Source organism: Lynx canadensis, chromosome B4 (genome assembly GCF_007474595.2).
Source record: "Lynx canadensis isolate LIC74 chromosome B4, mLynCan4.pri.v2, whole genome shotgun sequence".
Taxonomy (NCBI): Eukaryota; Metazoa; Chordata; class Mammalia; order Carnivora; family Felidae; genus Lynx; species Lynx canadensis.
In genome coordinates this window covers 16,436,414-16,456,916 of record NC_044309.1, presented here as the reverse complement: position 1 = coordinate 16,456,916, position 20,503 = coordinate 16,436,414, and the positions used below count along the sequence as shown (strand labels likewise).

Sequence of the window (20,503 nt, the reverse complement as noted above, 5' to 3'; positions counted from 1 at the left end):
TTTAATATAATCCTGAACTCAATTTTTCAGTTGTTTAAACAGCGTTAAATAACAGTATAGCACAACTACGGAAATGATAAATATTTAAGATTAAAATGTCGGTGGAAAACGTATTTCATACAGATCAAAAGGAAAGCCTTTGCTCACAAATACTCCTGAATAGGAAGCCAAAATAATCCCATTAGAACTTTACGAGAGAAGAGCCCCAAAAGTCCAGTCTGAAAGAGAAGAATAAATATACAAACTATGAAGCAAAACCAGGAATATAGAAGACTGAAACATCTACTTATATCCATTTTAATGAACAATTAAAGGATACAATGTGTTAAAGACATATTTAAAAGACTACTAGTGGGAAAAGACAGATGAGTCAAATTTTGTTTATATCCTAAATAATTACAAGAGACTTTGAAAATGTAGTGTAATTCATGTTTTCTTTCCAGTTTAAAAATTTCTATCCGTTGCCTCTATCTTTGGTGTCACTGCCACCAAGAAACACAGTATACAGCTCAGAAATCTAATTTCTATCTTCAACTAGGAAAAAGTAAACCAACATTATTCCTTTAAAAATAAGATATAAAGAATGTGATCCTACTTAATTTTGTCTCATGGTCCCACAATATCCTGAAATGTCATGCCGAAATGTCAAAGTGTAAAAGGGAACATCATCATTTGCTATAATTGCACCAAAAATTTAGCTCCTGTACGCTGGTGTGATGACAGCTAGTAGTACACAGAGGCTACAGAAAGACGTAAAATACGTATGTTTAGCTCACAAGTAGTCAAAGGAAGGTTCAGTTTAATGTGAAACTGGAACATGGACAGCATAATGCCTTCACGTAAATATGCTACAGCTTTGTTCTCTTGCAGTTTAAAGGGATAGTGTAATTACCTTAAATTTACACAAAACATTATGAAACATGGTAGTTGTTCATGATTAAAATAAAATAGCAATGTAAATTAATTTAACAGTGTTAAATATATTCACATGATCACCATTGTGATTCAAAATGGCCACTAATGAAGTCACACAGCAGTATATGTACATAACGTTTGCCACAACAGTGTTTTTAAGTTTGACTTTTTGCAGACCAGGTAATTTCATGAGACAAATAATCTTGTATCAATTCTTTCATATTATGAAAGGAATTAAATGTTGTAAGTAGTTTCATTCCTCTAGGGGGCGGGGGAAGGGAGAACCTCTAAAAAGTCAGTGCAAATTGAAGAGAGTTCTACCTTCTTGAATATTGGAACTTGTAGACCAAGATAGATTCCTATAAGCTGAGGATAAACAAACCTTAAGATATTAAAGAATCTCATAACATTGTCAGCGGCTTTTAGCAGGTATTTGCCACAAAGAGGAATCCCAAGTCCTATAGCAGAGCCTTCTGAGAATATGGTTGCTGTGGCTGAGGTGGCTGTTGACTGCCTCCGGGTTGAGGCAACGATGATGATGTTAAATTATAGTTTGGCACCTGGGACATATTAGTTCCTGCATTCTGGTATATAGTGACATCGGCAGTAGCAGCAGCAGCGGCAGGAGGAGGACTATATACTGAAGCCTGGTTGGGGTATGTATTTCCTTGAACAGAACTGACCATTGTGCTGTGGAGGGGGAAAAAACACTTGATTAGATCAATACTGACTTACACAGCCATGTAGATAGAGATAAACAGGAAAGCTATTCATTAAACTTTCATTCATTCATTCATTCATTCAATCAATCCATTCCATAAATATTTATTAAACACCTCTAAGAGCCAAACACTGTTATTTTAGGCACTGGGATATCATAAAGAAAGAAGGAAAAAGAGCTTGGAGCTCATCAGGAAGCTTAAATTCTAGTAGGAGAAAAAAGGTAATAAATTTATAATATGTCAAGTGGTAATAATGGGTATGAAGAAAAATAAAGCAAAGTAGGAGGACCAAGGGTACCTGGGACAAGAGATTCCAGTCTAGAACAGTGGCAGGGGAAGGCAACGTTTAAAAAGACAGCCAAATTATGGAAAGAGCCTAAATGTCCATCAACTGATGAATGGATGAAGAAGATGCGGTTTACATATACACTGGAATACTACTTGGCAATGAGAAAGAATGAAATCTGGCCATTTGTAGCAACGTGGATGGAACTGGAGAGTGTTATGCTAAGTGAAATAAGCCATACAGAGAAAGACAGATACCATATGTTTTCACTCATATGTGGATCCTGAGAAACTCAACAGGAGACCAGTGGGGAGCGGAAGGGGGAAAAAAAAGTTACAGAGAGGGAAGGAGGCAAACCATAAGAGACTCTTAAATACTGAAAACAAACTGAGGGTTGATGGGGGGTGAGGGGAGGGGAAAGTGGGTGATGGGCACTGAGGGGTGAGTGTTGGGATGAGCCCTGGGTGTTGTATAGAAACCAATTTGACAATAAATTTCATATAAAAAATTAAAAAAAAAAACAAATAATAAATAAAAATAAATTTAAATAAATTTAAAAAAAATAAAAAGAGAGCTGAAAAAAGTGGGAGAGGGAGTCATACTGATTATCTAGGAGGGGAAAAGTGTACCAGGCAAAGTGAAGAGCAAATACAGAAGCCTTAGAGAAGAGAAAAATGCCAGCCATGTTCAAGGAACAGAGAGGAGGCCATGATGGAGGCAGAGTGAGCAAAGGGGAGAACAGTATAACATTAAGTGGCAGAAGGAAGGGCAAGGACAGCCTTTGAATACATAGTGCCTTAGAGATCACAGCAAGGATTCTGTTTGAGTGAGATGAAGACACGGACTGGTTGGTTTGGACAGAAGAGTGATGTAATTTGACTTAGGTTTTAACAGACTCACTTTGCGCCAATGATAGATACAAGGATACCTGAAAGGAGGCTGTCCATGTGAGAGATGACAGTCAGCTAGAGTCATGGTGTACATGGTCAAGAGGGGAGGAAAGGGCGGATTTTGAAGGTAGTGCCATCAACATTTGCTAATGGGAAGTGGTCAAGAATGCCTGAGGTTTTAGAATGGAGTACCTGGTAGAGTGGCCGTTCACTGAAAGGAAGACTACAGATAAGCATCACAGTAGATTTGGGGAGGGAGAATCAAAGTACAGTTGTAAACACATCAAGTGAGAGACCTAGAAGATTCACAAAAGATAACAGACGGGTCTGGAGTCCAATGAGAGGTCAGGACTAGAAATACATCAAACAGTTATTGGCATACACAGCGTGTTCAGAATCACAGGCCTGAATGAGATCCCCTGGGGAGTGACTACTGAGAAATAAATCATTCACTCAACACTTAAGTGAATACTTCTTATTTGAACCCTAGACCTAGAAACAAGAAAGATAAAGAGGCACTAGGCAAAGAAGACTGAGGAGTGGCAATAAGGTGGAAGGAAAACGAAGAGAGAATGGTCCTGGCCAAGTGGAGACAGTATTTCGAAAAGGACGGGACCACTGGATCTGACAATACAGAAATCACCAGTCCTTGACAAGAGCAGTTCCAGTGCAGTGGGGGAGATGAAAGCTTAATACCCTTGTTTCCCTTACTTCCCTGGAAATATGGTAGCATTGAAAGAAGCCTTCGATCTACCCTGACCACAGTTAGTATCGGTACCATGCCACTGTCAGATTCAGCCTCCCCTCTCGCTGAAAACGATCAGTGTCAGTGCTCCCATCCAAGGCCCCCTCCACTGTGCGTGGCTCCTAATCCACCAAAACATTCCTTCAAACTGTTTGCTGCCTCTGCTTCCTCTCTCCCCGTTCCCAACCTGCTATCTGAGTTTCAACTATGTGCAAGGCACTGGGTTAGCTATACAAAGAGAAATACTCAGGGCTTTAATACTGAGATTTCTTCCCCCACCCTTTCTATGAAAAATGTAAAACAATCTATGCACTGGGCAATTGCCCAAAATTTTCAAAATGTTGCCTATTTCTAAACTTTTCAATCGTTACACTGTTTACAAATCAGTCATTTGTAAATTCAATGCTCTTGTACTTGGCACCAATTAAACCAATTCATTATGATCATAGATAATCCGTTTACTGCCACGTTCCACCAACTAATGTAACCACTCAAGTAATGATTAAAGGCATTAACCTTTATCATCTATGCGTTGTGTTGTGAGATATAAAGTACTGGAAGAAGTCAGATCTGATGTCATTACTTATATTAGTAAGGGTCACAATACCTGTACGATAAAATGTTGAGACTAAGTGGTAAGCTCTGGAGCCAAAATGCCTGGTTTTGTGTCCTATCTAAGTGGGACCTTAGTCTTACCCACCATGCCTCAGTCTCCTCATCTATAAAAGAGGGGTGACAGTGTACCTTCTTCATAGGTTATTAGAGTAAATGAGTTCACACATGTAAAGCATAAAGTACAGTGCCTGGTACTTACTGAAACTCCCCATAAATGCCAGCTATTACTGTAATCATTCCTGCTTTGTATTATATCCTTTGCCTCAATTTACAGTTCCACCATCCACCCAAGGGCAGATCCCAGCAATTCACCCAATACTTCCCTTTCATATCACTGCTCTGCCCTAGCTCCCTACCTTGTCACCCATATGCAATCATTTGTCAATCTCCTAAATAACTTTCCCCATCTCTTATCATTTTATCCTTTAGACAATCATTTTTTGTCTACTATATACAGTCACCCAGCTTCTTACCTAGCCCCTAAGAATTCATCTATATTATTGCCACTTGAAGCCCTTTAATGAGCTTTCCCAGACAGGACCCAACCTTCTTAACATATCTAGGACCATTCATTGTCCTTGTCAGTAACTCCAAGCCTATCTCTCCCCTGTCCCACCAGAGCTGAATCCTTTAGTAAAACTGTACTATTTGATAATGCTTAAAATGTACCACACGTTTTTATAACTCCTTGGTTTACTCCTTCCATGCATACCAAGCCATTTCATACTACCAAAGTCTTTGCTCATGACATAAAATCTTTCTTACTTTTTTCCTCCAGGCTAAGAATAACAAGCTTGAGCATATTTTCTTGTAAACATTCCCCAAACCACAAGGCTCCTAAAGCACCCTGCAAGTACCTCTATTTGTAATTTATGTGATCGTTACATAATCTGTATGTGTTTGCCTCTAACAACCAGTAAGCACCTTGAGGCTAAGAAACTAAAATCAATGGTCACCTAACATTTGACCAGGGAGTCGAGAATGTTCAATAAAAAAAGGATAGCCTCCCTCATAAATGGTGTTGGGAGAGTTGGATAACCACATGCAGAAAAATGAAACTGCACCTCTGTCTTATACCATTCATAAAAATGAACTTGAAACAGATTAAAGATTTGTATTTAATCCCTGAAAGTCCTATGGGTGCCTGTGTGGCTCAGTCAGCTAAGCAGCTGACTTCGGCTCAGGTCATGATCTCGTGGTCTGTGAGTCTGAGCCCCACACCGGGCTCTGTGCTGACAGCTCAGAGCAGGGAGCCTGCTTCTGATTCTCTATCTCCCTCTGTCTCTGCCCTTCCCCTGCTCGCACTCTGTCTCTCTCTCTGTCTCAAAGATAAATAGACATTAAAAAACAAACAAAAAAAGACTTGAAACTCCTAGAAAAAAACAGAGAAAAAGCTCTCTGACACTGGTCTTGGCAGCAATTTCTTGGATGATAACAAAAGTGTAGGCAACAAAAATAAAAATCAACAAGTGGGACTACATCAAATTACAAAGTGCAGCAAAAAAACCAATCAACAAAATGAAAAGGCAACATATAGAATGGGAAAAAATGTTTTAAATCACTATCTAATAAGGGGTTAATACCCACAATATATAAAGAACTCCTTGGGGCGCCTGGGTGGCGCAGTCGGTTAAGCGTCCGACTTCAGCCAGGTCACGATCTCGCGGTCCGTGAGTTCGAGCCCCGCGTCGGGCTCTGGGCTGATGGCTCAGAGCCTGGAGCCTGTTTCCGATTCTGTGTCCCCCTCTCTCTCTGCCCCTCGCCCGTTCATGCTCTGTCTCTCTCTGTCCCAAAAATAAATAAACGTTGAAAAAAAAAAAATATATATATATATATAAAGAACTCCTATAACTCAACAGCAAAAAAAAGAAGAAAAAACAAAAAACCCTAACAGCCCAATTAAAAAATGGACAGAGGAACTGAATATACAGTTTCCAAAGAAAACATAAAATGATCAATACGTACATGAAAAGTCCTCAATGTCACTAATCATCAGAGAAATGGTAATGAAAACTATAATGAGATACCGCCTCACACATGTTAAAAGGGCGATCATTAAAAAGAAGATAAGTATTAGCAAGAAGGTGGAGAAAAGGGAATCCTTGTGCAGTGTTGTTGGGTATGTGAACTGGTGCAGCCACTCTGGAAAACAGTATGAAGGTTCCTCCCAAAATGAAAAATGGAACTACCATATGACCCAGCAATCTCATTTCTGGATATATATCTAAAGAAACTGAAGTCGGGACCTCATAGAGACATCTGCACTCCCACCTACCCTGCAGCATTACTCACAGCAGCCAAGGTATGGAAACAACCTAAGTGTCCATCAGTGGATGAATGGATACAGATATGGGGTTTATACACACACATGTGCATACACGCACACGTACACGTACACACAAATGGAATACTATTCAGGCCCAAGAAAGAAGGAAATTCAGCCATTTGTGACAACTTGGATGAGACCTGAAGACATTATGCTAAGTGAAATAAAACACAGAAAGACAAATACCATATTATTTCACTTATATGTAGAAATCAAAAGAGTCAATCTCAGAGGACAGGTGTGGTTACTAAGACTTGGGAGTTGAGGAAAATGAGGGAATCCTGAATGAAGGGTATATACTTCCAGTTGTAAGACTGAACAAGCTGTCATCTAATGTACAACATGGTAGTTCTAGCTAATAATCCTGTGGTTTAGGAAAGTGCATCAGTACTACCTTACCCAATTACCAGTAAGATCGTCCTAGGATGACAGAGATCTGGACAAGTGATGGTCCACGAACCAAAAGTGTATGTAAAAGAATAAGAAACTGCCTTCTAGGTATGAACTGAGGGACACTTAAAAACCTGTCCACCAAAAAAAAGAAGACAAAATAATTGCTCATGGACCATGATTCGTAATGACAAAGCAGTACACCTCTATCAGGTATACTTCCAATCCCAATTCTTGCTCTTCCCAATTTTGTTATCCTACATTTACTTTGTCATCAATTTCCTCATTTAAACACATAACACAAGTTTTCTTAAAGTTTTTTTTTTAATGTTTATTTATTTTTGAGAGAGAGAGAGAGAGAGAGACAGAGCATGAGCGGTGGAGGGGCAGAAACAGAGAGGGAGACACAGCATCAGAAGCTGGCTCGGGCTCCAAGCTGTCAGCGCACAGCCCAACGCAGGGCTTGAACTCACAAACTGCAAGATCAAGACCTGAGCTGAAGTCAGATGCTTAACCAACTGAGCCACCCAGGCACCCCACAAATTTTCTTACATATTTATAAATATATGGTATACATGGGTGCATATATGTGTATGTGCCTTTGTGAAGCCTTTGCAAGAAATTAAAAAATTTATCTCATTGGCCCTAACACAGCACCTGAAATTCCCATCAACACTAAATATTTATTTATCAAATATTTACCAAGTTCCTACCAGGTGTAAAACTCTGGGCTGCACAGTATAAATACAAAGGTGAAAGAGGGGCCTGGGTGGCTCAGTCAGTTAAGCGTCCTACTCTTGATTTCGGCTCAGGTCATGATTCCACAGTTCATGAGTTCAAGACTTGCATTTGGGTTCTGTGCTGACAGTGCAGAGCCTACTTGGGATTCTCTGTCTCCCACTCTCTGCCCCTCCCCTGCTCACGATCTCCACCCGCCCCCTATTAAAACATTAAAAAAAAAAAAAAAAGTGAAAGACACTTAGCTCCAGCTCTCCATATTCAATAGTTTAGTTTAGGGATATAAGCAAGTTTATAGTTTAGGGATATAGTTTAGGGATATAAGCAAGTTAAAAAGTGACAGTAAAACAGTACACCGTGTGCTGGGGTCCTGTGACAGCAACAGAAGAGGAACAGTGCTGGAGAGGAGGGAAGGCAAAACAGGTGGTCTAGTAAAGACAAAGTTCTAAGAACTAAAGAATAAACAGAATTAGCCAGGTTTTTAAAAAGGGCTAAATATTTTAAGGAAATGTTCTACAAAAAGCACCTACTGAAATGTGCATGTATCTCTTGAGAGATGATATTAACAGCCACAATGTATCAGCAGATGAGGCCCCAGACTACAGAGAAGGACCTGAACCAGGGATTTCCATGACCTGACTGCAGAAGCAGACACAGCAACAGAGGACAAAAGTCAACAAGACACTGCAGCTCTAAAGCACAACGTAAGTTCAAGCACCTACCAACAGATTAGTTCATTTACAAGGACAATTTCTCCAGGCCCTGACCTAAGAACTGTTCCCAAGCAATCTCTAGTAACAAGGTTGCTAGAGCAGTATGTGACACAGTAACAGAGGACTAGCTGGAAAAGAGGCAGCACTTCTGGCTCCATAGTAAAGCATCGAAGAAGTTCCTAGTTACCTTATGTACATTCTCAACAATACCTACCTACCTTGTATCTAGTTTAAAAAAAAAAAAAAAGGATGTTACTCTTCCAGGAACAGCTGCTCACTACCAATTTGCTTGTGTCCCACCTAAGGGTATTCATATTCCTCCAATCTCAACTTTAAAAAAAAAAAAGTCTTAGAACAGAAAGAGCTACACATAACATTTTTTTCCTAACCTATATAACCCAGTTGTAAACTCCTTGTTTTTTAATGGCTATAATAGGCCTCCCCATTACCCTTTTTCTTATGGTCACTTCAGAATACTAGATGTGATCACAAAATGACATGTGAAGATCCCTAAGCATCCCCTGTATGACTCTTGAGAATGAATAACACAGTGATGTTAGTAGAGCAGCATTCCTGGGAAACTTCCAACACTAATGGAAAGGTTTCTACAAATTGTGCCTGTGCCAACAAGAAACTTCAGCTGTGAGTCAGAAGAATATCGTGACTTCTAGAATGACACACTGTTGAACTCTTACTGCCCATCTTTTATTCACTTTAAAAGAAAGACTTCAGTTTAGGTTCCCATTGAAGCAGCAAAAACATATCATTATAAATCTCATCATATATAATCATTTAACTACGTGAATAGGCATTAGGAATAAACAGCCAAAACATGGGCCTGTCTTTTCATATTCAGCTACTTGATGCATAAACCATAGAGGCATATGGCTTCTTGTATCTCTCCTCTCAAATGGTTTATCTTGCCGTGATATAAACTAAAGTCCAATGTAAGGCAAAAAGAAGGAAATATTTGTCTTAAGACACATCCCAGAACTATAAATTCTATAACAGTAATGATAAAAACATTTAGATTTCATATGAAATTTGTGGAAGATAATAAATTATAGTTATCGAATTTAAGTTTCATTACAGTCCTTAGCAAGTATCATCACATACTCAAATAAAAACAAAACCAAATTATGGGCTGGGTTTAAGATGAAACCCATGAAATAATTTACTCTGAAAAAGACCAGAAAACTGGATAAAGCCTCTGCAACAAAGGACAAAAAAATATACCACTGAGATGGGCAGGAGAGGCAGAGATACCGTCTGGACAAAGAACCCCATCCCAGGCACTGTGATCTACAATTGGGAGAGATCTCAAATATACACACATTTTCCCTGGACAGTGAGGGGTCTGTGCTCAGGCACCCCAACCTTCAGATCCTGCATGAGAAGAGCTCCAAATATGCTGGGTTTTGGAAAAACAATGGTGACTTAATCAAGGAAAGCCACAGACTTCAGGGAACTTGTTCTTGGAAGAGCTAGAGATGGAGACTCACTCAAAACCCAACACTAAAACAACAGTTTGAAAAGCGCCTGGACTCTATGTAAACAAGAAATATTTACTAATCTTGAAGTGCCCACGAGAGAGGCAGGAAACTGTTGGGACTTTCTCCAGGGACAGAGAAACTGGTAGGAGCTATATTGGTGACCTCACCCTACCTTGAGAATGTCAGGGTTAGCAACTACCATTCTGGAGCTATCTAGCCTACTGCTAGCTAGAGCCACAGTGAAGAACTTTGCCCACACCCAGCACAGCCATGAGAAATGGTCAGGTGAGGGCAAGAGCCATGCCTGCCGCCACGTCGCAGCGCATCTGTGAGTCACGGCCCAATCAGGCACCAGCCCTACCCACTCCCACACCACAGACTGGGCCCTGACACAGCAGACAAGCATGCACAATCCACACAGGGGACACCCTGTGAGCACCAAGCTCTGCTCAGAAGGGATTATGCTTCTTGTGCTCCACACAAGGCCACTCCTTCAAGACAGAGAGGTAGTTAATCTACCTAACACAAAGAAACAAACACGGAAAGTCAGGCAAAATGAAGAAACAGAGGAGTATGTTCCAATGAAAGAACAAGAAAAAAATATCAGAAAAAGACATTAATGAGACTGTAACAAGCAACCTCACAGAGTTCAAAGTAATGATCATAAAGAAGCTCAGAAGCTGATCACACTTTGAAGAAAAATGGATGAACAGTTTTATCTTGAACAAAGAGAAAATATAAGAAAGTACCCAACAAAAGTTATGCAACTGAAAAATACAATAAGTGAACTGGAAGATATACAAGGCAGGTACAACAGCAGGCTGGATGAATCCAAAGTTTGATCAGCAAACTGGAATTCAAAGCAACAGCACTCATCCAGAAGGAACAGAAAAGAAAAAAAGAAAAAATAAATAAAACAAATGAAGACCTTTAATAAAATATCAAGCAGAACAGCATTCCCATTACAGGGTCCCAGAAGGAGAAGATAGAAAGAAAAGACCAAAAAACTTACTCTGAAGAAATAATAGCTGAAAACTTCCCCTTATCTGGAGAATGAAATGAACATACAGGTCCAGGAAGCTCAGAGAGCTTCAAAAGACATGAACCCAAAAGACCTACACCAGGACACATTATAACTACAACAGTGAAAGTTAAAGAGAAAATCTTAAAAGCAGTAAGAGAAAAACAACGTATTAACATACAAGAAAACCCCATAAGGCTATCAGCAGATTTTTCTGTAGAAACTGAAGGTCAGAAGACAGTATTTATAGTGCTAAAAGAAAAAACCTGCAACAAAGAATCAGCAAGCAAGATCATCACTGAAAACTGAAGGAGAGATTAAGAGTGTTCCAGATAAACAAAAGCTAAAGGAGTTAATCACCACTAAACCTGCCTTTTCAAGAAATGCCAAAGGGATGACTTTAACATGCAAAGAAATGGCACCAATTAATAATAAGAAAACATACAAAAGCAAAAATCTCATTGGGAAAGGTAAAAACATAGTAAAGGTAGATCACTCACTTATAAAGCAAGTATGAAGATTAAAAACCAAAAAGAGTAAAATTAATTAAAATGCAATAATTAGTTAAGGGATGCTAAAATAAAAGTACAAAATGACACATCAAAAATATAAAAACTGGGGGTAGTGGGAAAAATGTAAAGTTTTGGAATGTGTTCAAATTTAAGTTACTATCAACTCAAAACGGACTGTTATATACATAGTAAGTTATATGTGAATGTCATGGTAACCACAAAGCAAAAACTTCTAATAAGTACACAAGAGAAAATGTAACAAAAATCTAAACATACAATGAAGAAAGCCATCAAACCACAAGAGAGTAGACAAAGAAAAGGAACAGAAAAGAGCTTTGAAAACAATTAACAAAATAGTAGTAAATATATACCTATCAATAATTACTTTAAATGTAAATGGACTAAACTCTCTAATGAAAAAAAGATGAAATAAATCAATAGACTTTAAAAAATGACCCATCTATATGCAGCCTACAGAAGACTTACTTCAGAAGCAAGTCCAGAAACGACTGAAAGTGAAGGGCTAGAGAAAGATATTGCATGCAAATGGAAACAAAAATAAAGCTGAAGTAGCTGTACTCACATTAGACAAAACAGACCTTAAAAGACTGTAATAACAGACAAAGAGCATTACACAATGATAAAAAGGTCCAATCCCAAAAAGACATAACGTTTAAAAATATATATGCATCTAACATAGAAGCAACAAGATAGATAAAGTAAACATTAACAGACCAAAAGACAGGAATGGACAGTAATACAGTAATAGTAAGGGACTTTAACACCCTACTTACATCAATGGATAGATCATCCCAACAGAAAATCAATAAAAAACATCAGCCTTAAACAACACATTAGACCTGACGAACTTAGATATTTATAGAACACACCATGCAAAAGGAACAGAATACACATTCTTCTCAAATGCATATGGAATATTTTCCAGAACAGACCATATGTTACACTACAAAATAAGACTCAATAAATTCAAGAAAACTGAAATCATATCATGCATCCACTATGGCCACAATGCTATAAAAACTAGAAATCAATTACAAGAAGAAAACTGGGAAAACTACAAATATTTGGAGATTAAATACTACGCTACTGAACACCACTGAATCAAGAAAGAAAGAGAAATAAAAAAAACAAAACACCTAGAGACAAATGAACAGAAATATGACATAGTACAATCTATAGGATTCAGCAAATGTAGTTCTAAGAGGGAAGATCAGAGCAATATAGGCCTACCTCAAGAAACCAGAAAATCTCAATCTAACTTTCCACATAAAGGACCTGGAAAAAGAAGAACAAATGAAGCCCAAAGTCAAGAAAAATAAGGAGATAATAAAATCAGAGAAGTAAATAAGAGACACATAAAATAAATACATACATACATAAATAAAACTAAGACCTGGTTCTTTGAAAAGATAAAGAGACTCAAACCTTTATGAGAAAGAGAGGGCTCTAGTAAACAAAATCAGAAATGAAAAAAGTTTTAACTGACCCCACAGAAATACAAAGGATGAGGAGCAACTACTACAAATATATGCCAACAAATTGGAGAAGGTAGAAACAATGGAAAATTTACTAGAAACAATCTTCCAAGGCTAAATCACAGAGAAATAGAAAATCTGAATAGACCGTTACTATAAGATTGAATCGGTAATCAAAAATCTATCAATGAACAAAATTCAGGACTAAACAGCTTCACTGGTGAATTCTACCAAATATTCAAAGATTTAATAACTATCTTTTTCAAACTCTTCCAAAAAATGGAGAGACTAATTCCAAAATCATTTCATGAGGCCAGCCTTACCCTGATACCAAAACCAAATGTGGAAATCACAAAAAAATGTCATTATAAACCTATCGTTGATGAACATTGATTCAAAAATCAACAAAACATTAGCAAATCAAATTCAACAGTACATTAAGAGGATCAAACACTATGATATCAAATGACATTTATTACAGGGATGCAAGCATGCCTCAACATCCACAAATCAAACAATGTGATACACCACATTAACAAAACTAAGGACAAAGATCATATTTCAACAGATACAGAAAAAGCATTTGACGAAATCTAACATCTACTTCTGATAAAAACCCTCAACAGAGGGTTGAGGTACAGAGGCACCATGGGTACAGAGGCACCATTAGTCAACATAAGAAAAGATATAATGACATAGGCACAGCTAACGTTATACTCGATGGTAAAGAGCTGAAAGCTTTTCCTCTAAGATCAGTAAGAAGACAAGAATGTCCACTCTTGCCACTTTTAGTAAGCATAGTATTAGAAGTCCTAGCTACAGCAATTAGGCCAAAAAAATAAAAAGAAGCAAGGATGGAAGGAAGGGAGGGAAGGAGGGGGGAAGAGAATGTATCCAAACTGGAAAGGAAGAAGTAAAACTGTCACTATTTCCAGATGACAGGAGAGTACATGGCGATAAGCCAAAAGACACCACCAAAACAATTGTCAGAATACATGAATTCGGTAAAGATACTTGACAAAGATTTTATAAACACACAAAATCAATATATAGAATTGTAGCATTTCTTATATACTCATAATGACTTATTAGAAAGAGGAACTAAGAAAATAATCCCATTTACAGCTGCATCAAAAAGAATAAAACACCTAGAAATAGATTTAACGAAGGAAGTGAAAGACCTGTACACTGAAAACTGTAAGACACTAATGAAAAAAACTGAAGATGACACACAAAAAAGAAAAATATTTTGTACTCATGGTATAGAAGAATTAATGCTGTTCAAGTCTCCATACTATCCAAATCAATCTACAGATTCATTGCAATCTCTATCAAAATTCCAAGAACTAGAACAAATAGTTCTAAATTTTGCATGGAACCCCCCCCCCAAAAAAAAAAAAACCCAAATAGTAAAAGCAATCTTGAGAAGAAATGACAAAGTTGGAGGTATCATGCTTCCTGATTTCAAAGTATACTACAAAGCTATGGTAATCAAAACAGTATGGTATCAGCATAAAAAGAAACACACTGATCAGTGGAACAGAATTGGGAGCTCAGAGTTACACCCACACCTATATGAACAATTATTTTACAACAGAGGAGCCGAGAACATGCAATGAAGAAAAGGACTGTATCTTTAATAAATGGTCTTGGAAATACTGAACAGCCAAATAGAAAAGAATGAAACTGGACTACCAGCTTACACCATACACAAAAATGAATTCAAAATGGAGTAAAGAGGGTGCCTGGGTGGCTCAGTCAGTTAAGTGTCCAACTTCGGTTCAGGTCATGATCTCACAGTTCGTGAGTTTGAGCCCCGCGTCAGGGTTTGTGCTGACAGCTTGGAGCCTGGAACCTGCTTCAGATTCTGTGTCTCCCTCTCTCTCTTTGCCCCTCCCTTGCTCTCTCTCTCTCTCTCTCAAAAATAAACACTACAAAAATATATACAAAATGGATTAAAGACTTGAATGTAAAACCTGATGCCATAAATTTCCTAGAAGGAAACACAAGTGGTAATAAGCTCCCTGACATCAGTCTTAGCGATATCTGTATGGCTCGGACTCCAAAGACAGAGAAACAAAAGAAAAAAATGAACAAATTATATCAAAATAAAAAGCTTCTCCTCACCAAAAGATACCATCAACAAAATGAAAAGCAACCTACTGAATGGGAGAAAGTTTTTGCAAATCATGTATCTGACAAGGATTTATCCAAAATACATAAAGAATTCACACAACTCAACAACAAAAAATACAAACCATCCAATTTAACAAGTGGGCAGGTGATAGGAATAAACATTTTTCCAAAGAAGACATACAAGATGGCCAAGAGGCACAGGAAAGACGCTCAACATCTGTAATTATCATGGAAATACAAATCAAAACTACAATGAGATATTATCTTACACCAATTAAAATGGGTATTATCAAAAAAGACAAGAAATACCAAGTGCCGATGAGGCAGTACAAAGAAGGGAACCATCACATACTGTTGGTGGGAACGCAAAGTGGTGCAGCCAACATTTGGAGATCCCTCAAAAAATTAAGAACAGAACTACTCTATGATCCAGCTCTTCCAATTCTGGATGTGGTAATTACCTGAAGAACACAGAAACATTGATTCGAAAAGGTATAGCCCCCCTTTTGTTCACTGCAGGATTATTTATAATAGCTAAGAAATGGAAATAACCTAAATGTCCACCGATAAATTAATGGATAAAGAAGATGTACGTGGGGTGCGTGTGCCTGTGTAGTAGTATGTATAGTGTACATATACTACAGCCCTAAAAAAAAAAAATTAAATCTTGCCATTTGAGACAACATGCATGGACCTTAGAAATATGTTATGCTAAGTGAAATAAGTCAGAAAAAGACAAATAGACAATATGATTTCACCCACAGATGGAATCTAAAAAACAAACAAACAAACAACGAAACCAAACTTAAAAGAGAACAGACTGGTGGTTTACCAGAGAGGAAGGGGGTGACGGGGTAGCTGGAATGTATGAAGAAGGGTGATGCATGGTAACTGGACTTTTAGTGGTGATCACTTGGCAGTGCATACAGATGTACAATTATAATGTACATCTGAAATTTCATATAATGTTATATGGCCAATTTTACTTCGATAAAAAGAAAAATGATAGGAAATTTAAAAAGGACAGAACTAAGACCTGAATACAGCCGTTCAATGAGTCAGTAAGACAGAGGAACAGCCTTCTGGCTTGTAATGCAATACTGCAAGGGGTCCTGTAGAACCCACTCATCACCGTAAACAGGGCTGACCATCTGATAATTGGTGATGGCATCCATCTATCCTAGGTTGTTCTCATGCAGTTCTTACGGTTACAGATGAGTGGAGGCATTTAAGAGTTATAATAGCACTAACTCCAAACAGTAGTCAAATAACAGTCAAAACTCAAATTACTTAGGGTAAGAAGCCTGAGTCTGCTGAGTGGGAAGGGCTGGGTTTACAGATGGCGGAACAGCTCCTTGGCTGAGAGAAGACAGCTGCTCTGGGGGAAGACTGTAGCTCCTGAGATGGCTCATCTGTGCGCTCCCTGCAACCAGGTAAGCACCACTCTGAGGCGGCCCTGGGTACACCTAGAACAGGTCATGATTAAAAAAAAAAAAAAAAATTAGACTTTCTAAGATTTTAACAGGTGTGCCAAAATTTCTTTGTAGAGGCATTCAGTTACAAAGTGAACAATGAAAGCTCCAAAATCTTTTTAAAAGTTACTTCTTTTGACAGGTATTTTAAAGAATACTTTTCAGTGAAGTGGGCTTTCTGATCATTTTTGTTCTTAGGTAAACAAACCATGAGCTACACTCAGGTTTGTTTCATACGGAAACAATAAAGGAACTTATCTTGAAACTAATATTCTCTCTCTTTCCATACTGATATTTTAAGTACTTTCATAAAAGGAATCTCAAAAAATGTTTAAGAAGTCTCTTTGAATTCAGTTTTATATCAACAGACTGCATGTGCTTATAGATACAATTTGTATTTCCTAAATTACAGTTTAGTGAACACAGAGCAAGCTAACTTTCTAAAGCAGCGATGAGCAAAAACATTTTTGCAAAAGTCCCGATAGTAAATATTTTAGGCCTTGTGGGCCTTTCTGTCACAACTACTGAACCGCCCATATAGAAAGTAGCCGGAAACAATGTAAAAACAAATGAGAAGGGCTGTTATAGCAAAGGTTTATTCAAAAACAAAAACAAACACAAAAAACAGGTGGGAGGTTGGAACTGGCCCTTGGGCTATGCATCCAGAAAGAGTATTTTAATCTAATGGGATTGATCTCTTAAATGCCCAAAATCTAAAGCACACAAAATATTCTAATTTTCTGTAGTATTCATTCAATCTTTCCATTTCACATGTTTGAAAAGAGAACTGTCTATGTGGTGAGATTTTTGCCAGCTGTTAAGATAGTAACACAGTCATCAGGAGAGAAGACAATCATCTTAGCACTTCGTTTAAGCCCTAAGAGACTGACCATACATACATCAGAATACAGAAGGTCTTCACTATAAACAGAGGTATTCCAGTCCTCTAAAAAGCATTTTTTTTTGTATTTGCATATGAAACATGAAGAGGAATTTTTTTTGCTAAAACCGGTATCAAGAGCCGTGAGTAGGTGTCATCTAGCCTCACACTGGACAAGTGTGGCTGGTCCACTCCAGGGATCTGGTCCCTCATTTCGAGGAAAGTGGGCCATGTATAAGAAAAAAATTAATTTGCACAAAGTTTACGCCACCCACATAAATAAAATGGAATGCTTGGCTAGGTCCCTATACAGTGACCATACTGAGTTTGTGGGAAAAGGGCTCTTGAAATAGTCACTTAAGGTGAATAAGGAGGATGCATTCTATGCCTTCTCATGTAAAGGAAGATGGAAACATTCAGATTAAAGCCACTTACTATAAAACCCAAAACTGTAGATTCTCAGAAAAAATTCGTAGTAATTAGACAATTTACTCAGACAGAAGACATGGTTCTTAACCAGATAATTATATATGAAGCTTTAAAAATATACAGATGTTTCGGCCTTTCTCTTGAACATTCTAATTCAGTAGTCTGGGGTGGGGAGAAGCAACCTGTATTTTTTTTTAAATGTTTGATTCTGATGCACACCTTTGAAGAAAAATAATATTGTGAAAAGAATTACTGGAATAATTAGTATATTATACACTGTATTTGTCAAGTAAAAAATTCTTTTAAACTTTGTTCTAAGCATTACTTTTAGAAAGTTTCAAATCTTACAAAACACAGCTATTCCAAATAATCTCAAACACAGTTGAGAATTTAAAATGATATACTTGAATTTTTAAAAGCTTACCTGAGAACCAGAAACACCAGATGACTGCATATAATACTGCTGATTCTGTAATTTTGCATACATGGAATACATTGGATCTTCATTCATTAACTTGGTATACAATGAAAGTGCTTCCATCACTTTAACATTAAGTTCTGAGAGTTCTGAATGTTTTCTGAAATATTACAGAGTAATTTCAAATACAATTGCTAATTAAATGATACAATGTTCTAAATACGACCACACACAAAAATAGCAAAAAGTAATATAAGTAGACATTACTTTAACCTTATGACAGAAAATATCCTGTATTCTAGCTCCAGGGCAACCAAAACTATCTAAGGTACTGTGCTGGGAGAACTCTAGCTTATTGTACTTGACTTTATCTTGAAATAACTAGGTATCCCTAATAAATAACAGATGGGTGAGTCATCTGTGGGCTCTGGTAATGTCACTTATGGCATTACAATGATTAGAACAGCTAAGTATTATTTTTTAAAAAGACTAATATAATTAAGATCAAATAAATTCTCACTTAAAAAAAAAAAAACGCAGGTAGATGGGTCCAATTCTAATTCCCACATCTAGTGGAAAACAACTGAATGAGAACTGGTACCTCTGGCAGATCTTTGGCATATTTTTTAAATAAAAATAAATAAAATTAAAAGGCAGCTCTATCCCAGCATACACTTAGAACTTCAGCAAAGAAGACACACAATATAGATATAGCACATGTTCTTTTACCTATCAATATCTTCCAGCTTTTCATCAATGAGAGGTCCCATCTGGTGACACATTGCTAAGATAACAAGATTTAAAGAAATATAAGAAAACACAGCAAAGAAAAGCTTATCTGTGATAGATACTCATATAAGTAAGACTGGGTCATAGAAGAATGAGAAGTGTTCACATTTTTTTATATCATTTTAAATTTTATTTAAATATAAAACCATTCTGTAACAGAACACTACAGACAAGCTCTAATTATTCTTTACGTGCAAGGTTAATGGAAAACAAAGTTTACCTTCAAGATGAAGTAACTCTGGAAGATCTGGTTGGTCATCACTGGGATCTGTACTCTGCAACATCTGTAGCAACTGGTCCATTTTGTCCTACAAGAATTAAATAGTTAATACAAAAAGCAACAAATCATTATGCAACAATATGTTCTCATTTCATTAATTAGATAATGGATGAAAAACTTTTATATTTCATACAGAGACTCCAATTTTGCTTTTATGTATTTACTATCCACGTATTCTCTTTAGTACCAAGTGAAGTCAGAGCCTTGAAAGCTCTTCCTACTTATTTTTCAAACTGCTCACGGAGACTCTCTTATATGAGAAGAAGAGAGCCATATTTCAACTTACAACGTGTGAGTTCTTCAATCTGTTATGTCATGGTTGTGGATTTCCGTGTCACTTTGTTTTGGAGCAGTTGGTACCCTTGCCATGCTGACAGGTGTAACTTCGCTCTCAAGATGGCGTTACCTATGACTAACAGCTCAGTTATTACTTCTCCACCATGGCGAATCCAGCAGCTGCTTTAGCAAGGCACAGCTCAGCTATAGTACAGCTCTTCTTCTAAGTAGGGCCATAAGATCTTATTCTATAATTTCTTCCCACCAATGTTTCAGTCTGTCATAAAGGAAGCAGTAAGATTGTGGCTTCTCTCCTTTCCTATGTAGGGAAAGGCTGGAAGGATCTCAAAGCAAGGACTCAGATCTATCACAGAATATTCCCTTGCAAAAACCAATGGACCTGGGGCGCCTGGGTGGCGCAGTCGGTTAAGCGTCCGACTTCAGCCAGGTCACGATCTCGCGGTCCGTGAGTTCGAGCCCCGCGTCGGGCTCTGGGCTGATGGCTCAGAGCCTGGAGCCTGTTTCCAATTCTGTGTCTCCCCCTCTCTCTGCCCCTCCCCCGTTCATGCTCTGTCTCTCTCTGTCCCAAAATAAATAAACGTTGAAAAAAAAAAAAATTTAAAAACCAATGGACCTAATGAAACCATCATTACATAAACACATCTATATATTACGCAAGTACATATGTACTTAAATTTAAATTTTTAAAAATCAAAATACTGATCTCATGTACCAAAGAATGATAGTGTAATAATTACGAACTTCTCTCCATGCATGGTTCTTACATGGTTGTATTACTAAACACAGGTACATTAGGTAAACACTGTAAAAGACTACCAATTCTAAGCAGTCATTTAAACTAAAACCAAAATGCTATTTCTGGGGCGCCTGGGTGGCTCAGTCGGTTAAACGTCCGACTTCAGCTCAGGTCATGACCTCACAGTCCATAGGTTTGAGCTTC

General features: G+C 37.7%; 1 protein-coding gene across 1 annotated transcript in view; it reads right to left on the bottom strand.

Moving 5' to 3' along the window:
* Positions 1–281: 281 nt before the first annotated feature.
* Positions 282–20,503, bottom strand: part of STAM (signal transducing adaptor molecule) — a 79,066-nt gene continuing 58,844 nt past the window's right edge. Inside the window, exons 10-14 of the mRNA XM_030321725.2 lie at positions 19,207–19,294; positions 18,927–18,981; positions 18,204–18,357; positions 16,289–16,464; positions 282–1,605 (exon numbers count right to left, since the gene is read on the bottom strand). Coding sequence (XP_030177585.1) covers positions 1,374–1,605; positions 16,289–16,464; positions 18,204–18,357; positions 18,927–18,981; positions 19,207–19,294 — 705 coding nt within the window. The 3' untranslated portion in view covers positions 282–1,373. The remainder of the gene's footprint in view (positions 1,606–16,288; positions 16,465–18,203; positions 18,358–18,926; positions 18,982–19,206; positions 19,295–20,503) is intronic.